Source organism: Psittacula echo, assembly GCF_963264785.1.
Source record: "Psittacula echo genome assembly, chromosome: 4".
In the NCBI taxonomy this organism is placed as follows: domain Eukaryota; kingdom Metazoa; phylum Chordata; class Aves; order Psittaciformes; family Psittacidae; genus Psittacula; species Psittacula echo.
This window is the reverse complement of record NC_137738.1, coordinates 82,764,055-82,789,344: the sequence shown is the minus strand read 5'-3', so window position 1 is coordinate 82,789,344 and position 25,290 is coordinate 82,764,055. Positions and strand designations below refer to the sequence as shown.

At 39.0% G+C, this 25,290-nt stretch overlaps 1 protein-coding gene across 1 annotated transcript in view; it reads right to left on the bottom strand.

Moving 5' to 3' along the window:
• HMGCLL1 (3-hydroxy-3-methylglutaryl-CoA lyase like 1) overlaps positions 1–23,191 on the bottom strand; it is a gene marked incomplete at both ends in the record, with an annotated part of 79,148 nt that extends 55,957 nt beyond the window's left edge. Inside the window, one exon of the mRNA XM_080615808.1 lies at positions 23,066–23,191. Within this exon, the coding sequence (XP_080471934.1) occupies positions 23,066–23,191 (126 nt within the window). The remainder of the gene's footprint in view (positions 1–23,065) is intronic.
• Between the last annotated feature and the right edge of the window lie 2,099 nt (positions 23,192–25,290).

Genomic DNA, 25,290 nt, shown 5'->3' with positions numbered 1-25,290 from the left:
CTTTGTATTTATCTGAGCCCAGTAGGAAGAATGGGAAACAGCTGTATAGTATCTATTTGATCACATGGAACATCTGGTAAGTTAAAACTGTCAGGCTGTACTAAGCCCACACTCACTGACAGTATAAACCTACTTAAATGTGAAGGTAAAACCTTCACATCTGCTGCATATTGTTTCTCCTACGTTATTTTCACAAATATGGCACTGCTTCAGCACTACGGGCATAAATCTGGGTTATTTCATGATTATCAGATCCTTCTTGTTACAAGACAAATGCCCCAGCTGCACTATAAGTAAAACTGTGACTGGGGGGGGGGGGCGGTGCGGAGGTGGAAGGAAGGAGGTAAAATAGATTATGTGAACCAAAGCTTAATTTAGAACATGGAAAATGTATACAAAACTTTGGTGGCAAAAATATTTCATTTCTAGTCCAAATCCTGTAAATCCTATTCAATTCTTACTGTGGTAAAACTTCTGCTGTAATCAAAGATCTGTACCTGTCTTTACAAAACAGTTCACACAGCTACAGCACATTCACACAGCCATTCACAGGGGTGTTTGCAGCCCTTGGATTTCACAGGTGACAAGCAGTTTGGAAGGGACATTGCACAATGGCATTCAGGTATTCATTCTTATTCTCCACCTGTGATATAACAGGCCTACAATCTCTCTGAGCCATAGTCCAGGCCTCTCACCTCCTCATTTTCTCTATAGTCTTCCTGTCCACTAAGCAGTCCCAACCTGGAATCCACTGTTCTTGAAAACAACACTGATAATCATGGACAGGATGACTCTCACAAGGGCCATACAGTGGAAAATCAAGGCAGTACTACAGACAAATCCTTACATTCTTCAAGATGATGAACTAACAGCTTAGAGTAAACATCTTGCTTGGACTCTAAGCTCTTGCTTTGCATTGAATTTCATCTAGTTTCACCTCGAGTATATTGATTGTTCTGTTCTGATCATCCTTCTCCCCAGCATAACTAATAATTTCTCTTGTGCTGCATTGATGAACCTCAGACAACAAGAGAGGCAGAATACCTAGGTTCAGGCCCCTATATATTATTCATGCATTTTACAGTGGATAAAACTCAGAAACAAATTACAAACTATAGAGTGCATGTACCGTCTTCTGCTAAGATGACTCTATCATTTTTCTATTCTGTGGCCCAAGTTGAATCAGAGGAGTAAGGGAGTACCTCTTCACCTTAATCTCATCTGTCCTATAAATGCTCAGTAACTAGCTGTTCTTCCAAGACATTGGAGATATATACTTGACAAAGTTGTTGGGAAATAAAAAGAAACTCCCTGCTTTCCTGGGAGGTCTTCTGATCACAGTGGCACACTTGCAGAATATTTGGACATAACCTGAAACACAGCTGAAGTCACCTGAGCCACCAGTCACATTCTGTGCCAGGCTCAATGCCATCTCCATTCAGAAGTCTTTAAGAACTTATGCAGAATTTAAACACTTCTCTGCTTGCTATCCAGATGGCATTAGACCTTTAACCAAGACTTGGGCTTCATGAACCAAGTGATCAAGTTCTCCGAACTCTAACCAGAGGATTCCAAACATGCATCATAGCCTAGGGTAAAAGGAAGGATTTACAGAACCAACAATAAAACTAACTTAGAAAATTTCAACACCTTCAAGTATGGTTTAGTGTGAGGTGTCCCTGCCCATGGCAGGGGGGTTGGAACTAGATGATCTTAAGGTCCTTTCCAACCCTAACTATTCTATGATTCTATGATTCTATGGCATTAAATAGTCTACAAATAAGAAATAGAAATGAATAGAAAAGCAAAAAGTAGTTGCTATATTATAAGAGAATCCAAAAAAGATGAACCTTACAGAAATACACAAGTACTTACATTAAACACTAAACATGTCAGGTAAATAATTTTGTTTGAGAAAAAAAAATCTTTATGAAATTATATTACATGAATTATTTTTATGTAACAAAGTATAAAATGTAATTATGGTAGATACTTAGCTGTATTTGCTTACTGAATTATATAATTGCTCTGTTAAAAAGTAATGACTATCGAAGTATAATGTTTGAAATATCAAAAAGGAAATAGTTGACATAAAAGACCAAGAGCCTGGAAAATTTGTTTTTTCCATGTATCAAGCCTTGCCAATGGAGAACAAAAAGCATATAAAACCACAAAAAGAACTGCCTCCCTCAAAACAGAATGCGGCCAAGGAGTCTTTTTGAAAAAATCAGAAAAACAAAAACCATACCATTCAGGCTGAGACACCAAATGCCAAATTTCTGTATGGAAACACTTTCTCTGAGCTATAGATAGCTTCAAATTCAAGTTTACTATAGAAATCCTAGTAACCCTTAATTAAAGCAATATAATCTTCTTAAGACAATCATAAATGTAATCAAATTAAATAAACACACTTTTTTAAGCTCTGTCACCGCTTCACTACTTCTAGTAAAGGTGCTGAGGTATCTTCAGCCTTCTGATTTTTATTCCATGCAGCTCATTCATATGGCCACTAATAGCACTGGCAAATATTGCCCAGAGCTGCTCAAAAGTAACTGAAAGGACCCAAAAGTAAGGGAGAAGAATCTTGGGGGTTCAGATCTTTTCAATCTTTCTAACCAAGAAAAGATAAAGCTCTGCTTTCCTTTTCCACAAGGTGGTGTTCTGGCACAGAATGACAACTGAACAAAGGTAGGTCCACCTTGCACAAATTACTCAGGAGAGTAGTTTTAAACAAGGATCAGCAGAGAGGTGGCATCATAACTCCAGATGTATATGTGCAGTGACATGGACAAATGTCCAAAAAGTGGGTGAAGGCTCTGAGATGAATAGTACAACTGCTGGAAGGAGAAAAAAGAAAACAGTGGTCAATCTTCTGCACACATAGATGTCTCTAAACTTTACAAGACACAGAGGAAATGAACAGGAAGAAATGAAAATCTTAGTACATAATCAAATAATGATTGAAGTGATATTGCAGAGACTTGCTTATATAGTTCATGCTACTCGAAGGCAGACATAAAACATTTCCAAGTCAACTAGGGGGAAAATGGAGAAGAATCACCTATGAAATATAAATAATAGATATTCAGAAAACAGTGACACACCTGGCAAATATCCCTCAGTAAAAATAAACTGCGTATTCATCCTAGAATTTCTGCCGTATACTGCTGACATGACCGCTGGGAGAACAGTACATAGTAATAGGCCATGACTAGCAAAAAAAATCTCATCAGCCCTTGAGAAGCTTTCAGTAAGTTAACTTTTTTTAGTATAACATTGCATACTCATGAACTGAATTATATCATAGAAATATCAAAATCAAAACAGTTGCAAGTGCTTTAGATAACAGGACTAGAATTCCATTGACATACTAGAGAAATAAATCTGACGAATTTCAACAAAAAGCAAAACATAACACTTAGGACTATCCTTACTTTATCTGATGCCAGTTGACTACTTAGGAAAATTTTTGTACGTCATCTTTCACAAATTCCATTATACTTATTTCTCCATTTTCAAAAATTGACACTCCAAAACCAGATTGAGAGTACATGACTAAATAGTTCTACAGAAAAGGACTGGGATGTTAAAGCGAACAACAAACTGAATATGAGTCTGTAACATCCTGCTCTCAAGCAAAAAGGAAAAAAAAACAAACTTGCACCCCCCAAAAAAAAAAAAAAAAAAAGGCAAATATAATTCTAGGCTATAAACAGGGATGTCACCGATAAAACAGTAGCCTGCCACTTAATGAGTAGAAATTCCGTGTCTAGTTTTGGGCTTTCTGTTTCAAAAAATAATTCAGTCAAATTGAGATCATCCATAGAAAGGCAAAATATGAAATGCAAGTAAATCACTACAGAATTAAATTAGTGAAATGCAGAGTTAACTTATCTGGAACAGACCAAATAATCGTTGAGGTAAAAAGGGACCTCTGGAGATCATCTAGTTTAACCAGCCCTGCTCTGAGCAGGATCAACTAAAGAAGGTTGCCCAGAACCATGTTCGGTTGGGTCTTGAGTATCTCCGAGGGTGGAAACTCCTGAGCAACCTGTTCCGGTGTTGACTATCCTCACAGTAAAAAAAGTACTTTTCTGATCTTTAAATGGAATTTATTGTATTTCAGTTTGTGCCCATTGCCTTTTGTGCTGTTCATTGACTTTGCTGTATTTATTCACTCCACTAGGCATTTGTACAGACTGATAAGATCCCCCTGAGCCTTCTTTCCTCCAAGCTAAGCAGTCTCAGTTCCTTCAGCATCTCCTCATATGACAGATGCCCCAATCTGCTAATCATCTGCATGGCCCTTTTCTAGATCTGTTCCAGTATGTCTAAGTCTCTTTTATACTGGGGATCACCACCTACAGGTATTACAGAATCAAAGAATCATAGAATAGTTAAGGTTGGAAAGGACCTTAAGATCATCTAGTTCCAACCCCCCTGCCATGGGCAGGGACACCTCACACTAAACCATGTCACCCAAGGCTTCGTCCAACCTAGCCTTGACCACCACCAGGGATGGAGCATTCACAACCTCCTTGGGCAACCCATTTCAGTGCCTCACCACCCTCTCAGTAAAGAATTTCTTCGTCTAACCTAGCCTTGACCACCACCAGGGATGGACCATTCACAACCTCCCTGGGCAACCCATTCCAGTGCCTCACCACCCTCTCAGTAAAGAATTTCTTCCTTATATCCAATCTAAACTTCCCTCATTTAAGTTTAAACCCGTTACTCCTTGCCCTATTGCTACAGCCCCTAATGAAGAGTCCCTCTCCAGCATCCTTGTAGGCCCTCTTCAGATACTGGAAGGCTGCTCTGAGGTCTCCACGCAGCCTTCTCTTCTCCAGGCTGAACAGCCCCAACTTTTTCAGCCTGTCTTCATACAGGAGGTGCTCCAGTCCCCTGATCATCCTCGTGGCCCTCCTCTGCACTTGTTCCAACAGTTCTGTGTCCTTCTTATGTTGAGGACACCAGAACTGCACACAATATGCCAAGTGAGGTCTCACGAGAGCAGAGTAGAGGGGCAGGATCACCTCCTTCGACCTGCTGGTCACGTTCCTCTTGATGCAGCCCAGGATACAGTTGGCTTTCTGGGCTGCGAGCTCACACTGAAGCTGGCTCATGTTCATTTTCTCATTGACCAACACCCCCAAGTCCTTCTCTGCAGGGCTGCTCTGAATCTCTTCTCTCCCCAACCTGTAGCCGTGCCTGGGATTGCTCTGACCCAGGTGTAGGACCTTGCACTTGGCATAGTTAAACTTCATAAGGTTGGCATCAGCCCACCTCACAAGCGTGTCAAGGTCCCTCTGGATGGCATTCCTTCACTCCAGTGTATCAACCGAACCACACAGCTTGGTGTCATCAGCAAACTTGCTGAGAGTGCTCTCAATCCCACTGTCCATGTCACCGACAAAGATGTTGAACAAGTCCTGTCCCAACACCGATCCCTGAGGGACACCACTCGTTACCAGTCTCCAGCCGGACATCGAGCCATTGACCACAACTCTTTGCGTGTGGCCATCCAGCCAGTTCTTTATCCACTGAGTGGTCCTCCCATCAAATTGATGTTTCTCCAATTTAGAGACAAGGATGTCATGTGGGACAGTGTCGAACACTTTGCACAAGTCCAGGTAGATGACATCAACTGCTCTGCCTCTGTCCATCAGTTTCGTACTTTAGTCCACCTCTTCTCATTTAATTTGAATGTGCTTACAACTTTTATTAGAGGGCTTTTGAGAGCTCATGAAAGCGTACTGATTTACATATATCAGGAGATTATCTGAACTGACTGAGAATTCACTGTAGGGATTTCTATTTTAAAGTAATGGCATTAACATTTCTACTGTCATTTCCATTAATTATTAAATTCTAATATAATCTGCTAGTCCACTTATTAAAGTGTTGCATGGCTATTTATAATAAAATACAAGCTATTCATAAGAAAACAGAAGAAATATGGTTTAAAACACAGGGGAATTCAACTAAACTATAAATATTTATGCTGCTGAGTGGCCAGTTATCTGATCTAATCCTGTTTACAAAGAGTACTTCAACAGTAAGGAGAAAGGTCATAAAGTGCAAATAATATTAATAAATAATAAGAAAAATAATACTTTTATTTAGAAAATAGAAATTAGTATTTTGTAAAAAGAATTCTATCAAGTGAACAAACTTTTGATGAACTGTGATTTTGATGAACTTTGTGAATGCTCCATCCTTGGCGGTGTTCAAGGCCAGGTTGGATGAGGCCTTGGGTGGCATGGTTTAGTGTGGGGTGTCCCTACCCATGGCAGGGGGGTTGGAACTAGATGATCTTAAGGTCCTTTCCAACCCTAACTATTCTATGATTCTATGAACTGATAGTGCAAAAGGTAACAAATGACATTCAAAGGGAATGCTCCAGAGATTGCAAGAAAATGTTGCTCTGTTAATATTACACAAAACTAGAAAATTCAAATCACACTCTTAACTACACTACTCATGGACATACAGTTATAAATTTAAAAAAGCTAAATACCATATATATATTACTATTCCTTTTGGAAATCCTTCAGAATAGGTCTTCCAAAGCTACAGAAATTGAAGTTTAAGAGTGGTATTCAGCGCCAAGGTTAAGAAATCTCTGCTCATTCCTGCTGTCTAAACATATGTTCCTGGAGACATTATAAATATCTTAAGAGTTCTCGCCTCCAAGTGTTGCTGCTCAGGAAGGGCATGGGTCCTGCTTCATCTCTTTACTGTTACTGTAGGTCTTATTTCACACCCATTTAATCTTTATCTAATATGGCTGATAAAGAATAATTCAGGTCACCTTAAGGTTCACAGCTAGTGGCTGATTATCCCAAAAGCCAGGAGACTGGCTTGGAGACTGAACGCCACTCCAGAAAAACGTAGGTCTCTTATGCATTCTACAATTTACGGAATATGCCCACCCCATAAGGGTGTCAAACATAACCTACATGTTTCAAATGGCATTAGGCACCTATGTTTAGGCAATTGAGTCCTGTCCTAGGTCGGCAGTGGCTATCACAGGAACTTCAGCTACTGTAGACATCTACCTATGTCTTAATTCATGTTTTCTTCCAAGTTTCACCAAGAGCTCTGTAGGTGATGCATTCTTTTCATAATTCTAAATTAAGTTTTCACCTTTCCTTGTTGATGTGATTGCCAATCCCTCTCGCGGTCACATTTCATTTTTTGCCTCCAAGATATTCCTCACTGGAAAACTGGAATACAGATAAATACATAGGAGAGAGGAAGTAATATTAGCTGCTGTAGCAGATCATTTCAATCCAAACTATGCCATCAGCCACTGATATCTTATGCATCAAAAGTTTCCCAGGTATATGAAAGGCAACATGGAACACATGGATATTTAGGCAGGATCAACCCAATGAAGAGGATTCTAATTCCTGTTTCAGAGCATCTCTTTGGAACAACTGGCATGATTTTTATTCTTCTGTCTAAGCTATGCATTAGAAGCATTTCAGATCAACTGAATTCTTGCCTCCTTGACTTCCCATAACTCCTCTGTAAACAGAGCAGTCACACTGATCAGTCCTTGGCCCACGGACTGGCTTTACAGGTTGACCTTGGACCTCTTTCACCACTGCGGGCCTATCTGATTGTCACTGGGCTGCACGGCCAATCTTGATTACCATCAGTGAGCTGAATCCTGACCCCAACTCACTGACCTGCACTCTCAGCTCTAACCTTGGATCTCCCTTGTCACCACAAGCTTGTCCAATGACCTGGACTCCTGCTTGAACCGAGCTACCACCTCTAAGCCTAGCCTGCTCACCTCATTCAGCTGCTGTGGGACTGGGCCCTGGCTGGTGACCTGCCTGTTACCACTCTAAGCTCCCTATGCTCCTCAAGCATTTCTTTACCGGAGGTTGTACATGCTAGGAATAGAATGAAGCCTGTATGGCCCTCTTTTTGCTCCTTTTTATCAGTTGTACCTAAAAAGAAAGTGTAATAGTTGCTAATGGCTAGCACTGTAAGTATAAATTTTACTGATGGAGGACAGAAATATCATGTGCTCCAGACTAGAGCAGCAACAGTCATAAACTACATCTGTAAGTTTGTTTTGTGCATTAGCTCTTTCTGACCCTGCTGCACCACCTCCTTACCCAGTCGAGACTACAGCTATCAGATGCTATCAGAGTAATCCAAAAGGATAATGTCTTGTTCAAACAACAAACACGGGCTTGACATGAAAAAATACATGAAAATCCAACTAACAGTAACAAAGCTCTGATACACAAACACGACTCTGCTCATAAAAAAGAAAACTGAGGCATGATACACAAGTCTGCTAAATCACTTACTGCACAGAGAATCACCAGACGTGTTCTAACTGTGCAAACTGATTCCACAGCACAGTATCTCCTAGGTCTTAGCAAAATGCAAGAGGTAGCAAATCAAATAAGCAACTCCTTTCAAGACAAAAACAAAATAGCCCATTTTCCAAAAGAGCTACAGAGTTAATAAATCACTCTAATCTCTGTCTCCAGGAGTCTAACCGAGTGAGTAGGAGAAGGAATTCCTCACTTCTCAGGCTGTTTTCCTTTATACTAGATCACAAGAGGTCAAGTCTCACATACTTTGGGTGAAACACCTGCTGAATATTGTTTTCTATGATTTGCAGTTTACCCTTTTGCTTACAGTGGACGTGCTCAGCTGCTCAGAGACGCAAATAAAACCTGCAGCTTCCTCAAACATATAATTTGCCTCATCTATCCAATTCAAGTGAACTCGGCTTGAGCTATAAATAAACATAAACTGAAACCACAGCTCTGTTTTGGGGGTTTGTTTGTTTGGTTTTTTAATTTAAAGGGGATTCACATATTTGAATACTGTTTGGAGGTGTCTACTTTTAACTTCTATTTTAAAAGCTTAAGAATGAGTTCCGATAGTTTACTATATTTTTTAAATACATGAGAGGATTGTTGTTTTCTGTTGTACTTCTCGTATCACATCAAAGACTAAACTTCAACTGACTATACTTAGACTATTCCTCATTTTCCCCTTTTCTGAGGAAGTGCCAAGTTCAGAAGTAACAGACTTAAGGGTTACTTTTTATCACGTCATAGATTTGGAATGCATTCTGAAACTACTACTTGTAGTCAAACAAATCACATGGGTTACCATACAGACCTCGCAACAATATCATCCTGCATTTTTTATGACCTTCTCATTTTTTCATGAACTAGATTTTCTTCTTGAGTTCTCCATTATTCAAAAAGTACACAAAATGCAACAATATTTCTTCCAAGGCTGAAGAGCTACACCAAACTGCTACACTGGGCGTGCAGTTTTCCCAGTACCAGTATATAAAATCATGAGTTGCTAGCCTATATTCTTTAACTTCAGTTTTGATTAAGTCATTGCTTTGTAACTTTTCACATATTGCTTTGAACCCCCAAAACTGTGCAAAGCACAGATGCAGTGAAATGAGGTCACAACCAGTGGTTTTATCTCAGGTACACAGTAATGGCTATGCTGGATATAAAATGAATAAAAGCTGTATTTCCCACCTTACATAATGGTAAAGATAAAAATCTATTAAGACTACCTGTTCAAAATACAAACATTCATGAGGGAACATAAATGACATTATTACATAAAATAAAATTACTAGTATTATTTCATATACTAGAAATAAATATTATGGGGAAATATATGCATATAAATATCAATATTCTAGATGTATTATTTTACACATTTTATTGGGTTTGATTCTTATTTTTCTTCAAATATTTTGATAACTCGCTTTAAAAAAGCCAGTGAAAGTATACTGGAAAATATGTATAGAAATTATTATGATGTGAAGACAGTTACTGACTCCCAGAAGCCTTTTGCTTTAGTAAGCAAAGGAAAAAATGTGAATGTTTGAATTGCATAAACTTCCCTTTTTAAAATTGTGATCACCAAAATCCCGACAGTCCATGCTTCATTTTAGCTATACTGTCAAGGATAATAACCTCTTCCATGTCGGTAGAGACTCACGCAAACTTTTCTGGTGGCCAAGGCTTAAAATTTGTCAAACGTGAGCTCCAGTGGATCAGAAAATTCCACACAGAGGTGCAGGTAGAGAAACTGCTGTTCTGACCACCCTTCAGAAAGGGAATCTCTGGAACTGGGGACTGGATGTCTAACAGAAGAAGCAGCTAGTTCTAAGAGTAACTGTAAACCACATCCAATTCTCTGCCATGATGTTGGATGCTCTGAAAAAAAAAGCAGTATCTTTACACGACAAAATCAAGCCCAAAGACTGTTCAAAATCTTTGAAAAACAAAGAAATGCCTTCTTTAATATTCATGTCTGTATTTTACATAAAATCATTAATAACCTGAAGGAACAATAAATCTGTTCAAACGTCAATCTCTTGGTTGAGTATGACCTTTCTTAATTATTACTGATGACTTGCAATCTCCTAAAAAAACATTTGTTGCTATTTTCAACACATGTAGAGCACGTGGAATTGGACAGGTCTGAGTAAAAGCATGTCGTGGTTTAAGCACAGCTGGTAACTCAGAACCACACAGCCACTCACTCTCATACCTCCCCTTTGCAGCCTCCCTTCCAGGCAGGATGGGAAAGAAAATTGAAGGAATGAATGTATGGGTTGAGATAACAACAGTCCAATAACTAAAGTATAATACAAAACTAATACTATAAAACTAATAATAATAATAATTATAAAAATACTATAAAACTAACAATAATAATAATTATAAGGGAAATAACAAGGGGAGAGAATATTAAATTAAAAAAGGAAAGAATAAAAAAAAACCAATAAACACAAGTGTTGCACAATACAATCGCTCACCACCCACAGATCGTCACTCAGCCCGGCCCAAGCAGTAATCTGCCCTTTTGGGTGACTCCCCCCAGTTTATATACTGGGCATGATGTGCTGTGGTATGGAATATCCCTTTGGCTAATTTGGGTCAGGTGTCCTGTCTTTGCTTCCTCCTGGCTTCTTGTGCCCTCCTCACTGGCAGAGCATGAGACTGAAAAGTCCTTGTGTCCTCAACACAAGAAGGATATGGAGCTATTGGAGCAAATCCAGAGGAGGGCCACAAGGACGATAATGGGGCTCGACCACCTCCCGTATGAAGACATGCTAAGAAAGTTGGGGCTGTTCAGCTTGGAGAAGAGAAGGCTGCGTGGAGACCTCTTGCAGCCTTCCAGTATCTGAAGGGGTCCTACAAGGATGCTGAAGAAGGACTCTTCATCAGTAGCAATAAGACAAGGAGTAATGGCTTTAAACTTAAAACAGGAGAAGTTCACGTTAGATATAAGGAAGTTCTCTACTGTGAGGGTGGTGAGGCACTGGAACAGGTTGCCCAAAGAAGTGGTAAATGCTCCATCCCTGGCAGTGTTCAAGGCCAGGTTGGACAAAGTCTTGGGCAACCTGGTCTAGTGTGAGGCATCCCTGTCCATGGCAGGGGAGCTGGAACTACATGATCTTAAGGTCTTTTCCAACCCTAACTATTCTATGACCCTATGATTCTATGATCAGAGTAATCACTACTTAGCAACAACTAAAACATTGGTATGTTATCAGCATTGTTCTCAGACTAAAGCCGAAATGCTGCACCAGCTACTAGGAAGGAGAAAACTGTTATAGCTAAACCCAGGACAAAATGTGAATTAAAGCTAAGAGATCATGCAACCTAAAAGCAGGCAAATGTGCTGCAGTTACAGACACTTCTAGATAACTTGCAAACTAATGATAAAACAAATGTATTACTAGAGTCAGGTGGTAGCAGAGGAATAGATAACCACAGTTAGACTTGTGTTACAATGGAATTAATTAACTATAAACAGTACTAGAGGCCTCTGTTGTTAGTAAGAGGCCAAGACAGTCAGACGCTTTAGCAAAAATTAAAAATGTATTTTCAGGACATGGTGTATACATTACCTTTTTCTATTTCCCTAAATGCTAACAAGCAGTATTTCTCCATTAACCAAGTTGTTTTGCAGCCAACTCACTTTCATCCACATCCCTATCTTGGTCAAAGCCTGGAAAAACAATTACAGTCTGCCATCTGGGCTGGAAGAAAAGGATACAGAGAACTGATATCAACAGCATACTGATGACACTGGAGCCAAAACCTCCCACACTTTCCTTTACTATTATTTATGGTAATAGTATTATGGTGTGCATAGTGTTTTACAGGCAAGACTGAAGACAGAATTCCAAAAGGCAGAAAGACTGGTGGTTTTCCACACACATTGAAAAAGCAGAGGCATGATCATCCTTACAAAACCAACATGTGAAAACAATTTGCCCTTTATAATGCTTTGGGATATCAAGGGGAGAGGGAAAATGAATACATTGACAAACCAGCCCATCCACTTTATCAGGCAAGTCTCTTTAAATACCTCATTGTAAATAAAAGTGAGCTATGCCTAGATCTTCAAGAACTCAAGTGAAAAGTTGGAAGTAAATCAACTATTCTCAATTATTATTGTCATCAAAATCACCTTCTGTGTCCAAAGGCAGTGCCTAAAAGATCAAAGAAATCTTTAATTCAACTACTGCTGGCTCACCGCTATGTTTTCCATAGCTCTCTTCTCAAAAGACAACGATAAAAATTACAGTAGTTTAATGGTTATTTATTTAGCCACAGTTGGCAACTCATCCTTCAGGTGAATTTTAAATTTATAAAGCTCTTTAGAAAAATAACATCTGCAAAACATTACCATAATAATTTCCCAACAGTAGGAAGGAAATTATGATATCTTGAACACTGCACGATTCTCGATGCTGCAAAAATGTTCCATTTTCACAACTGAATCAGCCAAGTGTGAACATATTTAAATAAGTTTCTGCCCATTTAACTGATAATAATTAAAGCTATTGAAAATTTTGCTTATATGAAATTTAGAAAAAAGACAAATATAATGCTTTATGTTTTAAATAAACTTTTTTTAAAATATTGGGGTTTATGAGTTTATTAAAAAGTACTCATAATTATATGCCACAGCTCCTGCTGAACTGGCTAACTTTCTGATTTATTGCATTAAATAGTTATGTATTAAGATTGCAATTTGTTCTAATCATGCAAACCTGAAAAAAGTGGAACAAGCAGAAGAAAATGGATTGGTACTAGAGAAACTAAACAAAGGCAAAACCAAAATAGGGTCCTATCACTTCAGACTGCTTGAGAAGATTGTTATCATGGCAAAATGAATCATAAGATTTCCTAGGCTTTTTATTGCTTCCACTCCCAGACTTTGCATATTTAGAAAGATTTTTTCACAGCCTCCATATTCTGGATAATAAGTTGTACAACAGATAAGAAACTAACGTGCATTGCTGTAAAACTGGTAATAACAGCAGTGGGCCAGTGTTAACTGAGCACAAAGAAAGTAAAAAATATCCAATAATACTACCATTAGCTGTATTTTCATTTTACTGTGACACATAATGTTGACCACAGAATTTTCTAAACTGATAATAGATAATAATACTTAGGGAATAAATGGCAAGCCAGCTACACAACTCACTAAGCTCAAAATGTCCTGAAATGTTCTTAATGGCAGGATTCAACCTGACTTTAAAACACCTGAACTTAGGTATCCACACATACCTGTCTACTGGTGTGCTAAGTATCTCTGTACAGTCTATTTATATATTCACACATAATGTCTTAAGGTGTCCTAAACACAGCATGTAGGACACAGGACCTGTGCCTTTTTTGGCAGATGGAGGTAAAGTAGGATATTATAGGGCATCCTAAATGGCATCAGCACTGAAGCATGGCTGGCTGAAGCAAGCCACTCCCCATCACTGTCAGTGATGAAACAATTCAGGCGAGTTGTAAGAGTGCAAGTCAGGTGGCAAATTACAGGCACTAGTGCGTCTGAGATGCATCCCACCTGACTTCCAGCTATTGTGCCAGGGGGTGGAAGTCTCCCATAAATCTTGTTTGATATCCGCCAACCCTACAAACCACCTCAGGTACCTTACGGCATCTCTTACGGCACCAGACAATTATACTTAGGCGATTGAATCAAGTCCTAAATATCAAAAAACAGCAGGGAGACAAGACAAAATTCTTAATCACCAGTTGATTCCCCCTGTAGAGCCAACAGTCAGCTGGCATAGTAGCTTAACTTTCCATCTTCTTCATATCATTCAGGCAACATTAAGCCATGGCAGGGCAAAGGAACTTGCCAATCCTCTTCCTTCTCTTTCCCCAGTAATTTCTTCATGTAAGCTGTTTTGGTTTATATGAAGCCAACATATAACCCAACTCAAATTATGTTTCCAGGCTATTAAAAATTCAGCTGTGATCACCTGTGGATTCTGTTAAATCTTTTGACTAATACCAGTATTCCACAAGATATATCTTCATCACTTAGCTTGCTCCCCCATTTCTCACATACTAACACCTATATTTAATCTCATCTTAACTACTTGCATTAAAAGTAAACCCTAAAGCCACATGCAGTTCCTTTCCAGATGCTGCTGTTGAATTATTTCCCTATGGGTTTCACCTAACATTCCACCAATGTCCTCTGGCGCTTCAGTCCACACATCTTATGCACTCAAAGCCTTTAAACTTTTTTCTCCAAGAAACTCATAAACTAACACCTTTATTCCCATACAAAACAGCTAACATCTGTGCACAAAAAAAAAACACAAGCAAAGAAGAAATGTCTACCCAGCAGAGGTTTTTTTTATCAATGCACCTTTTAGCAGTTTTTGCATGTAATAAATCTGGGTTGGTTTTGGGGGGTTGTTTTTCATTTTGTTCTGTTTTGCAAAAGTTGTTGAGAATCACTGTCATAAATGTATTTAATCCAAATAAAAAATTAAAATGTAATATAACAGTTGGAGTAACTCATTCATTTACATCAAACCATAAATCTCCATTTAAAAAGGGAATTATCTAAAAATAGTATCAGCTGGCATTCTGGCAATAATTATAATTTCTTTCTTATAACCTGGCAGCATCTTTTCATCCTTTGCAACATTAGAATTTTGTACCACACTACGATTGGAATCTTCACCATCAATTATTATGTCTAACCCAGTAAAAGTCTGTGAAGTCATCAGCTGATTGCTTCCAACTCTAATACCTAAAGATTGAAAAGCAACCCTTATAACTTTCTCTAAAAGTATTTTCCTGAAATGTGAATCATGCATTTATCAGTTTAGTGATTCCTTTGGAGTAAGAGATTGATTAAAAGACTAGATAGTCAGAAGAATAACATCTGTATCTGATTTGTACTCTCATAAACTCTTTATTATTCATTAAAATTTATGTCACTATCAACATATTACAAAATAGAAGAAACTTTTATCTCCACTGCACTACTTAAAGTGTGTGCACAATTTTGACATTTCTGCCCCAAAAGGGCGATACAACTGTACATTAATACAGCAGTAATAAAATATTTCCCTTTTGCTGAAAAGAAAAATGCTGAATTAGCTTTACTGGTATTTAGCACAGTATGAAAGCCTGATTTTGATCATGGAGCTAAAGGCCTCATATTACATGCTCTTATCTCAGAAATTCCAGATCAGAAAACAGAGCAACATTTCTCAGAATTTCAATATCCTGATGAGTTTTTCAAGTGACAGAAGATGGATGGATTAGATAACCAGAGAGAACTTTTTCCTATAAATTTGTGCCTGACAGCTTTTTATTCCTATTCTTAAAATTAATATTTTTACATTCCAGTATTTTCTGAGGTTAATTGATGAGCCTTACTGAGTGCATAGTATTTCATTACACTGTATGTCAGAGTCCACATATGCATTGTGATGTGCATTGGCACACACTGTAAGGTGGTACACATTCCCCAGCAAGTTCACAATACCACACACCATCTTTAATACACATTTCTCTTTCACACTTCATCTATCTTTTAAAATACACATTTTGGGGAAAAGAAGAATGCTAAAGAAAATATTTAACTTTTGTTAAGTGAATGAGAAGCTAAACAACAGAATTCAACACAGCCTGAAATACTAAATAACTACTTTTCCGCAGTCCCCCACTGTTTCTTTAAACATAACTTCTTCCACATTTGACACATCAAAGGATCTCAATAACCTTCAATTCCTAAAATTTCAGAGAATCATCACCTTGGTTAAACACCTTGAATATTTATGTTGTGAAAGAGCAGAGATGACAGGAACTCATTTCAGCTTTATCTCTGGACTGTACCTACACTGCACCAGTTTCTCACTGTGTGATATTCACATAGAAACTGAAATTCAAACACATACTTACATAAACAAGCAGATCTTCCAACACAGATACTGCAAGAATTGGAGCTACCTTTTTCCTCTGAAACACTGAAAAAGGTCCTGTCATTAAAATGGAGAGAAAATTAAGAGCAACTTCTTTCTAGGTACCCAGCATTCCACCTTCAAGCCAAGGTGGAATTCATCTAAGTGAAAAAATAAAAACTTGTAATTCAAGCCACTATAGATACAACTGTTACTACTATCTATTAGCCACCTTGTCAGACAGTTTAAATATACAAAATTTGATTAATAAGGAGCAGTAAGTATTTTGCTTTATGAAAACTTCTATGTTTGACCAACTGGGAAGTCTTACAGTAGTCTTAAAAAGGCACTGTAAGATTTCCTTACCCAAACTAGAGCTAGAAGATCCACAAATTGTAAATGAAATCCTTATTAAAACCTGAGACAAACCCATTTATTTCAATAGGAATTAAATTTGGATCTAGTTGATCTTGGGTAGTTCACTTATCTTCACTCTCAGCCAAGGCAATGAGAAAAAGAATTACGAAGAATGATCTCAGACGTATGTATTTTAAAATGATGATTTGACACATGGGGTGTCTGAAATTAAATCTGTTTCCTTGAACTGGCAAGAGAGGAAATGAACATCACTGTGCCCATATGTAGGCTTTGAAGGAGGTGGAGGTGGGACAAGTCAAAACAGGATCTCACCAAAAAACAGATGTTGGGTCTGAGTAGAAATTTCCTGTGCATTTTTTTAATTCCCAAATTTGCAGAGCAAGATCTGTAAAATCCTTTACAACATTTCCAGCTGTATTATAAACTTCTAAACCCACATTATAATCCCAGTATAGCATAAATCAGTATCAACTAAAAAGCTCCTGTTATCTTTCCACTATTTATGATCCAGTGACACAAAAGAACTAAAAACCAGTGACTCCATTTAGGTCTAACTTACACTTTATTATCAGCCTCTTAACTTCTAACATCCTAGGTTAACATTCTAACATCTAAGGTTTGGCACCCTTAGCAAACCAAATACTTAGCCTTTTTGGACTTTCTCTCTTCAACACTTTATCCACCAACGTTCTTGAGCTCTTATTTTGCAGCATAAAGGATACCTAGCTGAATAAACTGGCATGAGCCTAGTGAATGGATCTTCCAAAGGAGAAACTCCTCTTGACTTCAAAGAAAATTTTGGAAAGATCTCAGCATTGAACTATCTCTACTCTGATTAAATTTAGAGGGAGTGTGTTTTTGTATTTTATTTATGACCTTCAGTGTCAGCATGTATCAAAGGTCATTTATCATCTCCAAAGTCACAAAGAAAAGATACAGCATGCTAATACAAAGTTAATTTATAATTTAATTCTCAATTATAGTTATAGTAATCTTTTCTACTTTTTTTATTTATAACTTTGTAAGTTTTACATCAAAAGAAAAGAAATGTTGCTTGAGAATCTGCAACAAAACAAAAAAAAGGCCCATTTTTGTGATGCATTTGTTGAGAAAAAGATCCACCAATTCAGCTTTGCACTGACAAAGCCTCTACATGTAGAGGAATATGAAGGGCTGAAAATCAGGAATTTAAGTCTCTTAGTGATCAGATATTTAGTCTTCAAATACACATATAAATGCAAATGAAACAAATGAAAACCAACATAAAATATAAATACTTTGGAAGTCCATGATGAAAACACAGATGAGGCAAGTATGGTGGGTAAAAGAGAGGGGGGAGGGAAAGGATACAAGGTCTTTGCCCCCTGCAATTAATATACTTTCTCTATACTGATCTCATTAAGTATCTATGAATGATGTCATCTTTTCAAAAAGTCAAGAAACAAGAATTCTGCAATATAAAGTTCAGGACATGTACCTTCTTTTTTTTTTTTTTCTATTAAAAATGCACATTATATACAATTTTCAACAGATAAAAAAGAATGTAAATTATGATGTATTTCTTGCATACTGTAATTGTCACAATAAATTAATACATTTGCAACATTGCTGACAGCAAATTTTATAATACTTCTTATACTAAAGAAACTAAATGAAAAAAGGAAAATAGCCTAAATATTTATTTAACGATAGACTGCAAATATGTATTCATTCTTGGGATGTATAATTACATGGAGATAAAAAGAACATGAAAATATAGTATGCCTCAAATCAGTTAGCTATACCCCTGAGGTGTAGCTAAATACTCAAATAAAACATACATGACTTCTCCTCCCAGTTAGCACAATACTATACGCTTCATTTTTTACGCCATAATTTGAATCAAGAAACAACCATCAAATACAAAAGTGGTTAAGACGAGAAGACTGTGGCTTTCATTGTTATTCTTTAGTTACTTTAAAAATACATTTGAGAGGCTTCAGGCATGTGTTTAAAACATGACAGTATATTGCAAAATCTAAATAAGTATATTAAAACTGCAAAAGCAAGACACTTGTGTGCACCTCTTGATCCACGAGTGTCATGCAGTGAGGAGATGTGGGAATCTTAGGCTGTGTGTTTTAGGTCTGGATATTTAGGCATGTAGCATATAAATCATTGCAACCTAGGCACTGAAACAAAAGCTACCTGTATAAATTAGATGACCCAAGCTCTTGTTCATTATTATACATATTTAGCATGTAAAATTTGTGTTCCTCTTCAGTTATAAAACTGACAATAATGTACACTATGATTTCCAATGATAATATACCAAACAAGTGTTAATAATTCTGGATATTGCATCCATATGACAGTCTCAATCTGTGACAGAAATCCTACAGGATAACAGAGCACATATTAGCATTATTTAGATAGATTTATGCCTCCTAGAGTTACAGCCACATCTGGGAGAGCAAGAGACTAGAGTTTTATTTTTTTTACTTAATTTTGCTTTCCTTGTAGTAGATGTAGGCAGCCCTCACCAAACCATGTAACTCCTAATAAGCCATACATCTTAGTACACCTAACTAGTGGTACATTAAAACATAGGGTCTAAGAGAAAGATGCTTATTACTTAGCTATGTTTAGCCATTACAACTCTTGCAGAGTAGAGCAGGATGCACTGATTTAAAGTGGCAGAAGACGAATATCCATACTGAAGTTGGCACAATGATCTTAACTAATTCTATTTTTTCCAAAGTATTATAAGCCATGAAATGTAATTAAAAATTGGAATTGTCTGTTTTCCAACAACTAAATAACTAGTCTCTATTCCTTATTACATAAAATTTAAAAATCCAGTCATTTTCACTACTATGGAAACCACATCACATAGTCCTTTTTCTAAACATAAATCATACAGGTTACTCACCCTCATAATTTTGCTTATTTTATGCTTATTAAAGAATGTCACCACTTGATACTTAGCTTTTAGATTTCTACTCTGTATTTAAAAGACAAATTATAAGCATTTGTTTGTGTGTGGCAACATATTCCTTTATTTTAAGCAGCTCTTTCCTCTTCTTCCCTCCCTGCCTGCTCAGGTCTTAACACTAGATATCAAACAAAACAAAGTTATTTTACATTTTATCTCCATTTTCCTGACCATTCTTGCACCACTGGGTGCAAGACCTAACTTGTTCCAGCTGCAATTCAATCTTGAACATGGCTAACCAAAACTGAACAAGCCTCAGATCCAGTGTTTTGCAATGGCAACATTTCCCTCTGTTTGACTGGAAATACTTGATCTGACATATCCAAGGACTTGATTTGATTCTTTTAGAAGCTATACTGTATTGGCAGCTTGTTCATGGCACTCCCACGATTTGTGAATATTCCAAGGTTTTTCCCTTCTTCAGCCATTTCTGATAATGTCACAGTTTCGAGTTTGGGTTATTAATCTCAAAGTACCTTTGAATTTCATCCCAGTCTTTTACACCACTTCTTTAGCCATCCAGCTCTTCCCTGCTGTGTCCTTAGGCTATTCCAAATACATTAAAATTGCATTTTAACCTACATGAAAACATAACATCAAGTATGTAGGATGAGACCAATGTCAGTTTCTCTCAGGCCATTCCCCCTTCCAGCCAGGAGGTTTCTGCTAAACCAGGGGACAACCAGCAGCAGCAAGGAACAGCCAGCCTTCCTCCCTGTTGTTCAGCCTGAGGATTTTATAAAACAGAACACAAAGTACATTGCAAATTCCAGTCAAGTGCTATGAGTCACCATTGGTAGCAATCTTGATTACTGCGGATATCTTCCTAGGACAGCAACATCTACTGCCACTGTAAAAATACTACAGAATTGTTGGCTAAATTAAACAGGGAAATTAAGGGAAAGCAAGGATATCCCACTACTCACTCTAGGACCTATTATTTTGCCTCCAATACAGATCCAAGTGGTTAATCCTGGACCTTTACAAATTAGTCAGCACAGCACATAATCAAATTTTTATATATTTTGGATTTTCGAAACCCAATTGAGCTATTTTAGTTTTACAAGCGTCCTGGTAGCAACATTCTAATGACATTTTACTTTGTGCTAAAAAAAAAAAAAATAAAATAAAAAATTGAGAAACTCCTGAAAATATTTCAGCAAGAAAATCAACACCTTATTTTCATTAGCCATGAAAGCTGGGAAACTCTTCTTGGGAAACTGGAAAATATGGAAAACATTTCTGGGAAACCTTTCTTGCACCTTAAGTCACTTCCCCTATTTTATTTGTTAGTATACCCACATAAATGTGATTACAGTGGTGTCCCCGTAACAGGTCAAATACACTGGTCAAAATAAACAAAAAACCCTCCACTTTTTACAACCACCACTTGAGCTAATATGGTTTCTAGATCACATAAAGAAGAACAAGTATTTTCTTGAACAGGATTGACACAGAATGCACTCAAGCATAAGGAAAACCTTTATGGGTTGTTTAAGCATCCATGTCAGAAAAATGGAAATTTGAACATATTCATGTAAAATAAAGAAAATTACTAAAACCTTCCAATAAAAATCACAGCAAGGTAATGCAGAAGCAAACGTTAAAACATTAACAGTGTCCAACTCCGGACTTGATTAGTGTCGATATGCTCAGCAGACTGTGCAATCACATCAATGTGCACAGGAAGATAATCAGCAAATTCTCCTGTTTGCTATTTACTGAAAAAGACCTCTTTCTGTATGCTTGGAAGAAGAAAAATGGTTGTGAAAATGAAAGAGCACTGCAGAAATGAAGCAAAAGTTACAGGCATCCATTACAATAAAAAAACTTTTTTTATTTTTATCTACTATCTTTTGAGAAGATAATATTGCTTGTCTTTGACTTCAAACCTTCTCTGTTGCAAAAAGCCCTTGAAACTTACAGCAAATGCACCAAAATGTAGCAAGGGCAAATGAAGAGGTTCTAATGCTTCGCTTCATGCCAGTACACAAAAGTCTTTTCATTCTATTTTGCTTCTCTTTAAAGTAAGCACATATTCTTCCACTTTTACAGAAATAACTGAATGAATTATGCTTGGGTTTTTTTCCTGAAAATTCAATGCTGGATAGGCACTATTCTCAGGGAACTATGATAGCTGGAAGCTGTATGGCGCTTACCCATACAAAGTACTGTGCTTACAAAAGTATTGCTTTGGGTATTCCATATATGTAGCTTTTGAAATATCAAGCTCAGATCATCTAAAGCAAAATTATAATGCTGTGAGCTTTCGTGGCACTCAGAACATTATAGTTTCCATGATTTCCCTGCCTCTGAAGTTACATTGCTCTCTAATAAAAAAATTTCACTTCCAGGTGGTGCAAAAAAATGGAAGATGTACTTCTGGTATATCTGAAAGGTGGAGAAAAACAAAAGAGAACAAGGAGTGCATTTTTTGAAGAAGTGAATTTTAAACCAATTTTGTTGTAGGCTTGGCTCATGTTTTTTTATGTTTGAAGCATTGACTGATTAGTGGAATTAGAATGAATGACAGTTCAGACACAATAAGCCCGAACAATAAGCATGCTGTTACAGCAAAAGTAATGTCATGCTCAGAATTATTTCCTTGTAGAATTATCTCCTTGTTTGAGTTACTCATATTGATCTCCTCCTCCAGATTTATGCAACTTCTCCCTAAAAGTCACTGGTAGCTTTCCCTTTCCTTCATTTCTTTTCTTCCAAAACCATGATCAGGACAGTCACGGCCTACGGCCTTCATTTGGGGGCCTGCCCACATGCCTCCTCACCAAACTTCCCCTCCCACTCCCCCCTATATCTTGTCACTCTTCACACTTATTCCTAGCTGACAGACAGGAGGCTGCGCAACCACCTTCACTCATTCATGACAATCCCTGGCCAAAAGGAGGGTGCAAGTGCCCCAGAGGAGCCAGTGGCTCTGCCTCCACACTTCTAGAGCTGTAGTAACTCTCTACCAGACAGCAGATGGGCCCATCACACTTGTTAGGGAAATACAAACACCGAATAGCCTGGGCAATACTGTGGCCTCACCAAAACGTGTGTCACCCTACAGATTTATGACTTTTCACACAGTAGATTCCAACAGATGCAGGGGACCACAGCGCCACCAGAGACGCGCACCTGTGTCTGCACTACCAGTTCAGATGGTTTTAAATCAGCAGTACTCAAACTGACCAGGAAAGGCCCAGAAATTGGCGTGTAGGGATTTGAAGCCCCACTGCTCCGTGACGCCCTTACACCCTGCGGTGCGGGCCGGGAGGGGGCTGAGGGCCGGCTCGGGCAGGGGGCAGCAGGGACGAGGATAAGTGCGTGAGGGGAGTGGCGGCGGCGGCGGCCCTCCGCGCCCTGCGGGCCCCGGCCTCCCCCTGGCGGCGGCCGCGCCTCGCAGGGCCGGCACCATCCCATCCCTTCACCCCGCCTGGCGATACCTGCCCGGGGTGCGGAGCCGCAGGCGGCGGCGGCGGCGGCGGGGCCGGCTCCCCGATCCACAGCTGCTCCTTGAGGAGGTGCTGGTAGCTGAGGCAGTGCTTCAGCGCTGACGGCACTGTGCCCATGGCGCGGCAGCGGGGCCCCCGCCGAGCGCTCCGAGAGCCAGCCGCAAGGTCGGTCTTCGGACCGCCGTGGCCTTCACCGCCTTCGCCGCCGCCACAGAAGGCAGCCTGGCCCCGAGCAAGGCCTGTGATTGGCGGGGCGCGGGAGCCCTCCGCGCCGGTGTCGCCGCCGCGGCCCCGCACCACGGACGCTGTGACAACCGCCGCCTCAGCCCTACGAGCGGGCGGGTGCGGCGGACCCAAGCGGCGAGGGTCACCCTGCCCGGAGGCGGCGGCGGGCTTGTAGCCTCCCCTCACCTCCGCCTCCTCACGGCCCGGCAGAGAAGCCCCAGCAGTGACTGACCGCTGTAGCGCGGGTTTGAGCAGCGCCACAGGAGCCTGCCGTTGCGGGGAGGGGTGGAGGAGAAACCGAGGAGGAGGCCCGGTGGGCCCCGGGGAAAAGGGGCCCAGCCTGGACTTTCAGTGCTTCTGGCAGAAGGCTTGAGTGGGAAGAGAGGAGCAAGAAGGGACGGGGCTGCTTCGAGGCCAAACGCGCTTGCCCTGTTTGGGGTCCTGGGACTGAGAATGATGTTGAAAAAAGCCTGTCCTGCTCACTCGGCCTTTTCAAGTGGCAGCAGGTCTTTGTTAAGAGGCTTTATGCACATGTTTGCATTTATGTCTTTCATTTGGGTAGCAGAAACTTAGAACGTATCAAACAGAGTACTTTTCAGGTTTTTGACAGCTCTCTCAGAAGCAGCAGATTGTATTTTGTCATCTCCTTCAGCATTCAGTGCGTCAGCCAACTTTCCAGACCAGTCTCAAGTGAAATACCGTATGCACTGGAAATAGTTTACGGATCATTCCTTTTCTGGGGTATCAGGAAGTTTTTGTTAAATTCACTAACCTTTTCGTCTGTCATTTGCTGCAAAAGATTATCAGGTTTACAGCCAAATCTGTTTCAGTTCTCAGGTAGACATGATGCTCTCAAAGCACCTTTTTCTGCTGCTGTTTTGCATTTCAAGCTTGCTGCTCGCTGTTATGTGCATGCAAACCCCTCCCTGTTTTTGAGTGTCATTGCAAAGCAAAACTGGATGCTGACGGATTGGCTGGGAAATTTGGGGTTTTTTTTCAGGGATAATTACAGCTTTTCTGAAATAAAATATTTAAAATAGAACTTTAAAATTCATTTTGAAATAACAGTGGTGGGCATCTGCAATTTCAAATCTGGCCACAGAAAAGTGCCAGGAGGTTTCTCTATTGACTGCAATCTGAGGCAGTTAGTATCTTTTCTGCGTTCTTCCAATAAAATATTTGTGGATTCAAATTTCTTATATTTTCACAGGTCAAAATTCCTTTCCATTAAATGCTGACTTCAAGTACTTACTTTGGTCTTGTTACCTGTAGAGCTAGGGGTAAAATGCACAAAGGCTGCCTAAAAAATCAAACCTTACTCTTTTTGTCTCCCAGTGAAAGTTTATCTGTGATGCAGTACATGTGAAGAGAAAAGCACTTTATTGAGGTAAATAATTTCGTTTTGCACTTCTCTGTAAATTTCATAGCAAGCTGGAAATAGTGTGAAAAATGCAATCACGAGGCAGTTAGAATATGTCTGTGTCTAAAGTATACCTCCTACCTACCCAATCTGTTCTCAAGTTACTCCAGTACTGAAGTCAAACTTCATAGTCCCTTTAATCATTTTTCTTACAGATGCCTCTGAAGTTAGCTTCATTATAAACCTCTACAACTAGTTAGCTATCAAAATGCTATCTTCTCCACATTGAGTTCCTTCTGATAGTGTTGCTTGTTAGTCATTGTTGTTGCAAACATAACTGTGAAACACGCTGCCAGAATTGAATGACATTTTTGCAGGGCTTAAAGCTTCAGTGTGTTCTTCCAGCCTGTCTACTGTGGGCATTTTTGGACACAAACCTGCTTTAAGACTCAGAGTGACACCGCATATGCTGAAAAGGAGCATCTTTTTCTGAATTCGCAGTGTTGTTGGGCAGAGAAGGAACACATAACAATGATACATTATAAAGCAGTCCCAAGTAAACTGGGCTGTTATGCAACAGCTTCTCTTTTTTTTTTTTTTTTTCCTTTTGTACCTCTCATTCTTCCTGAAA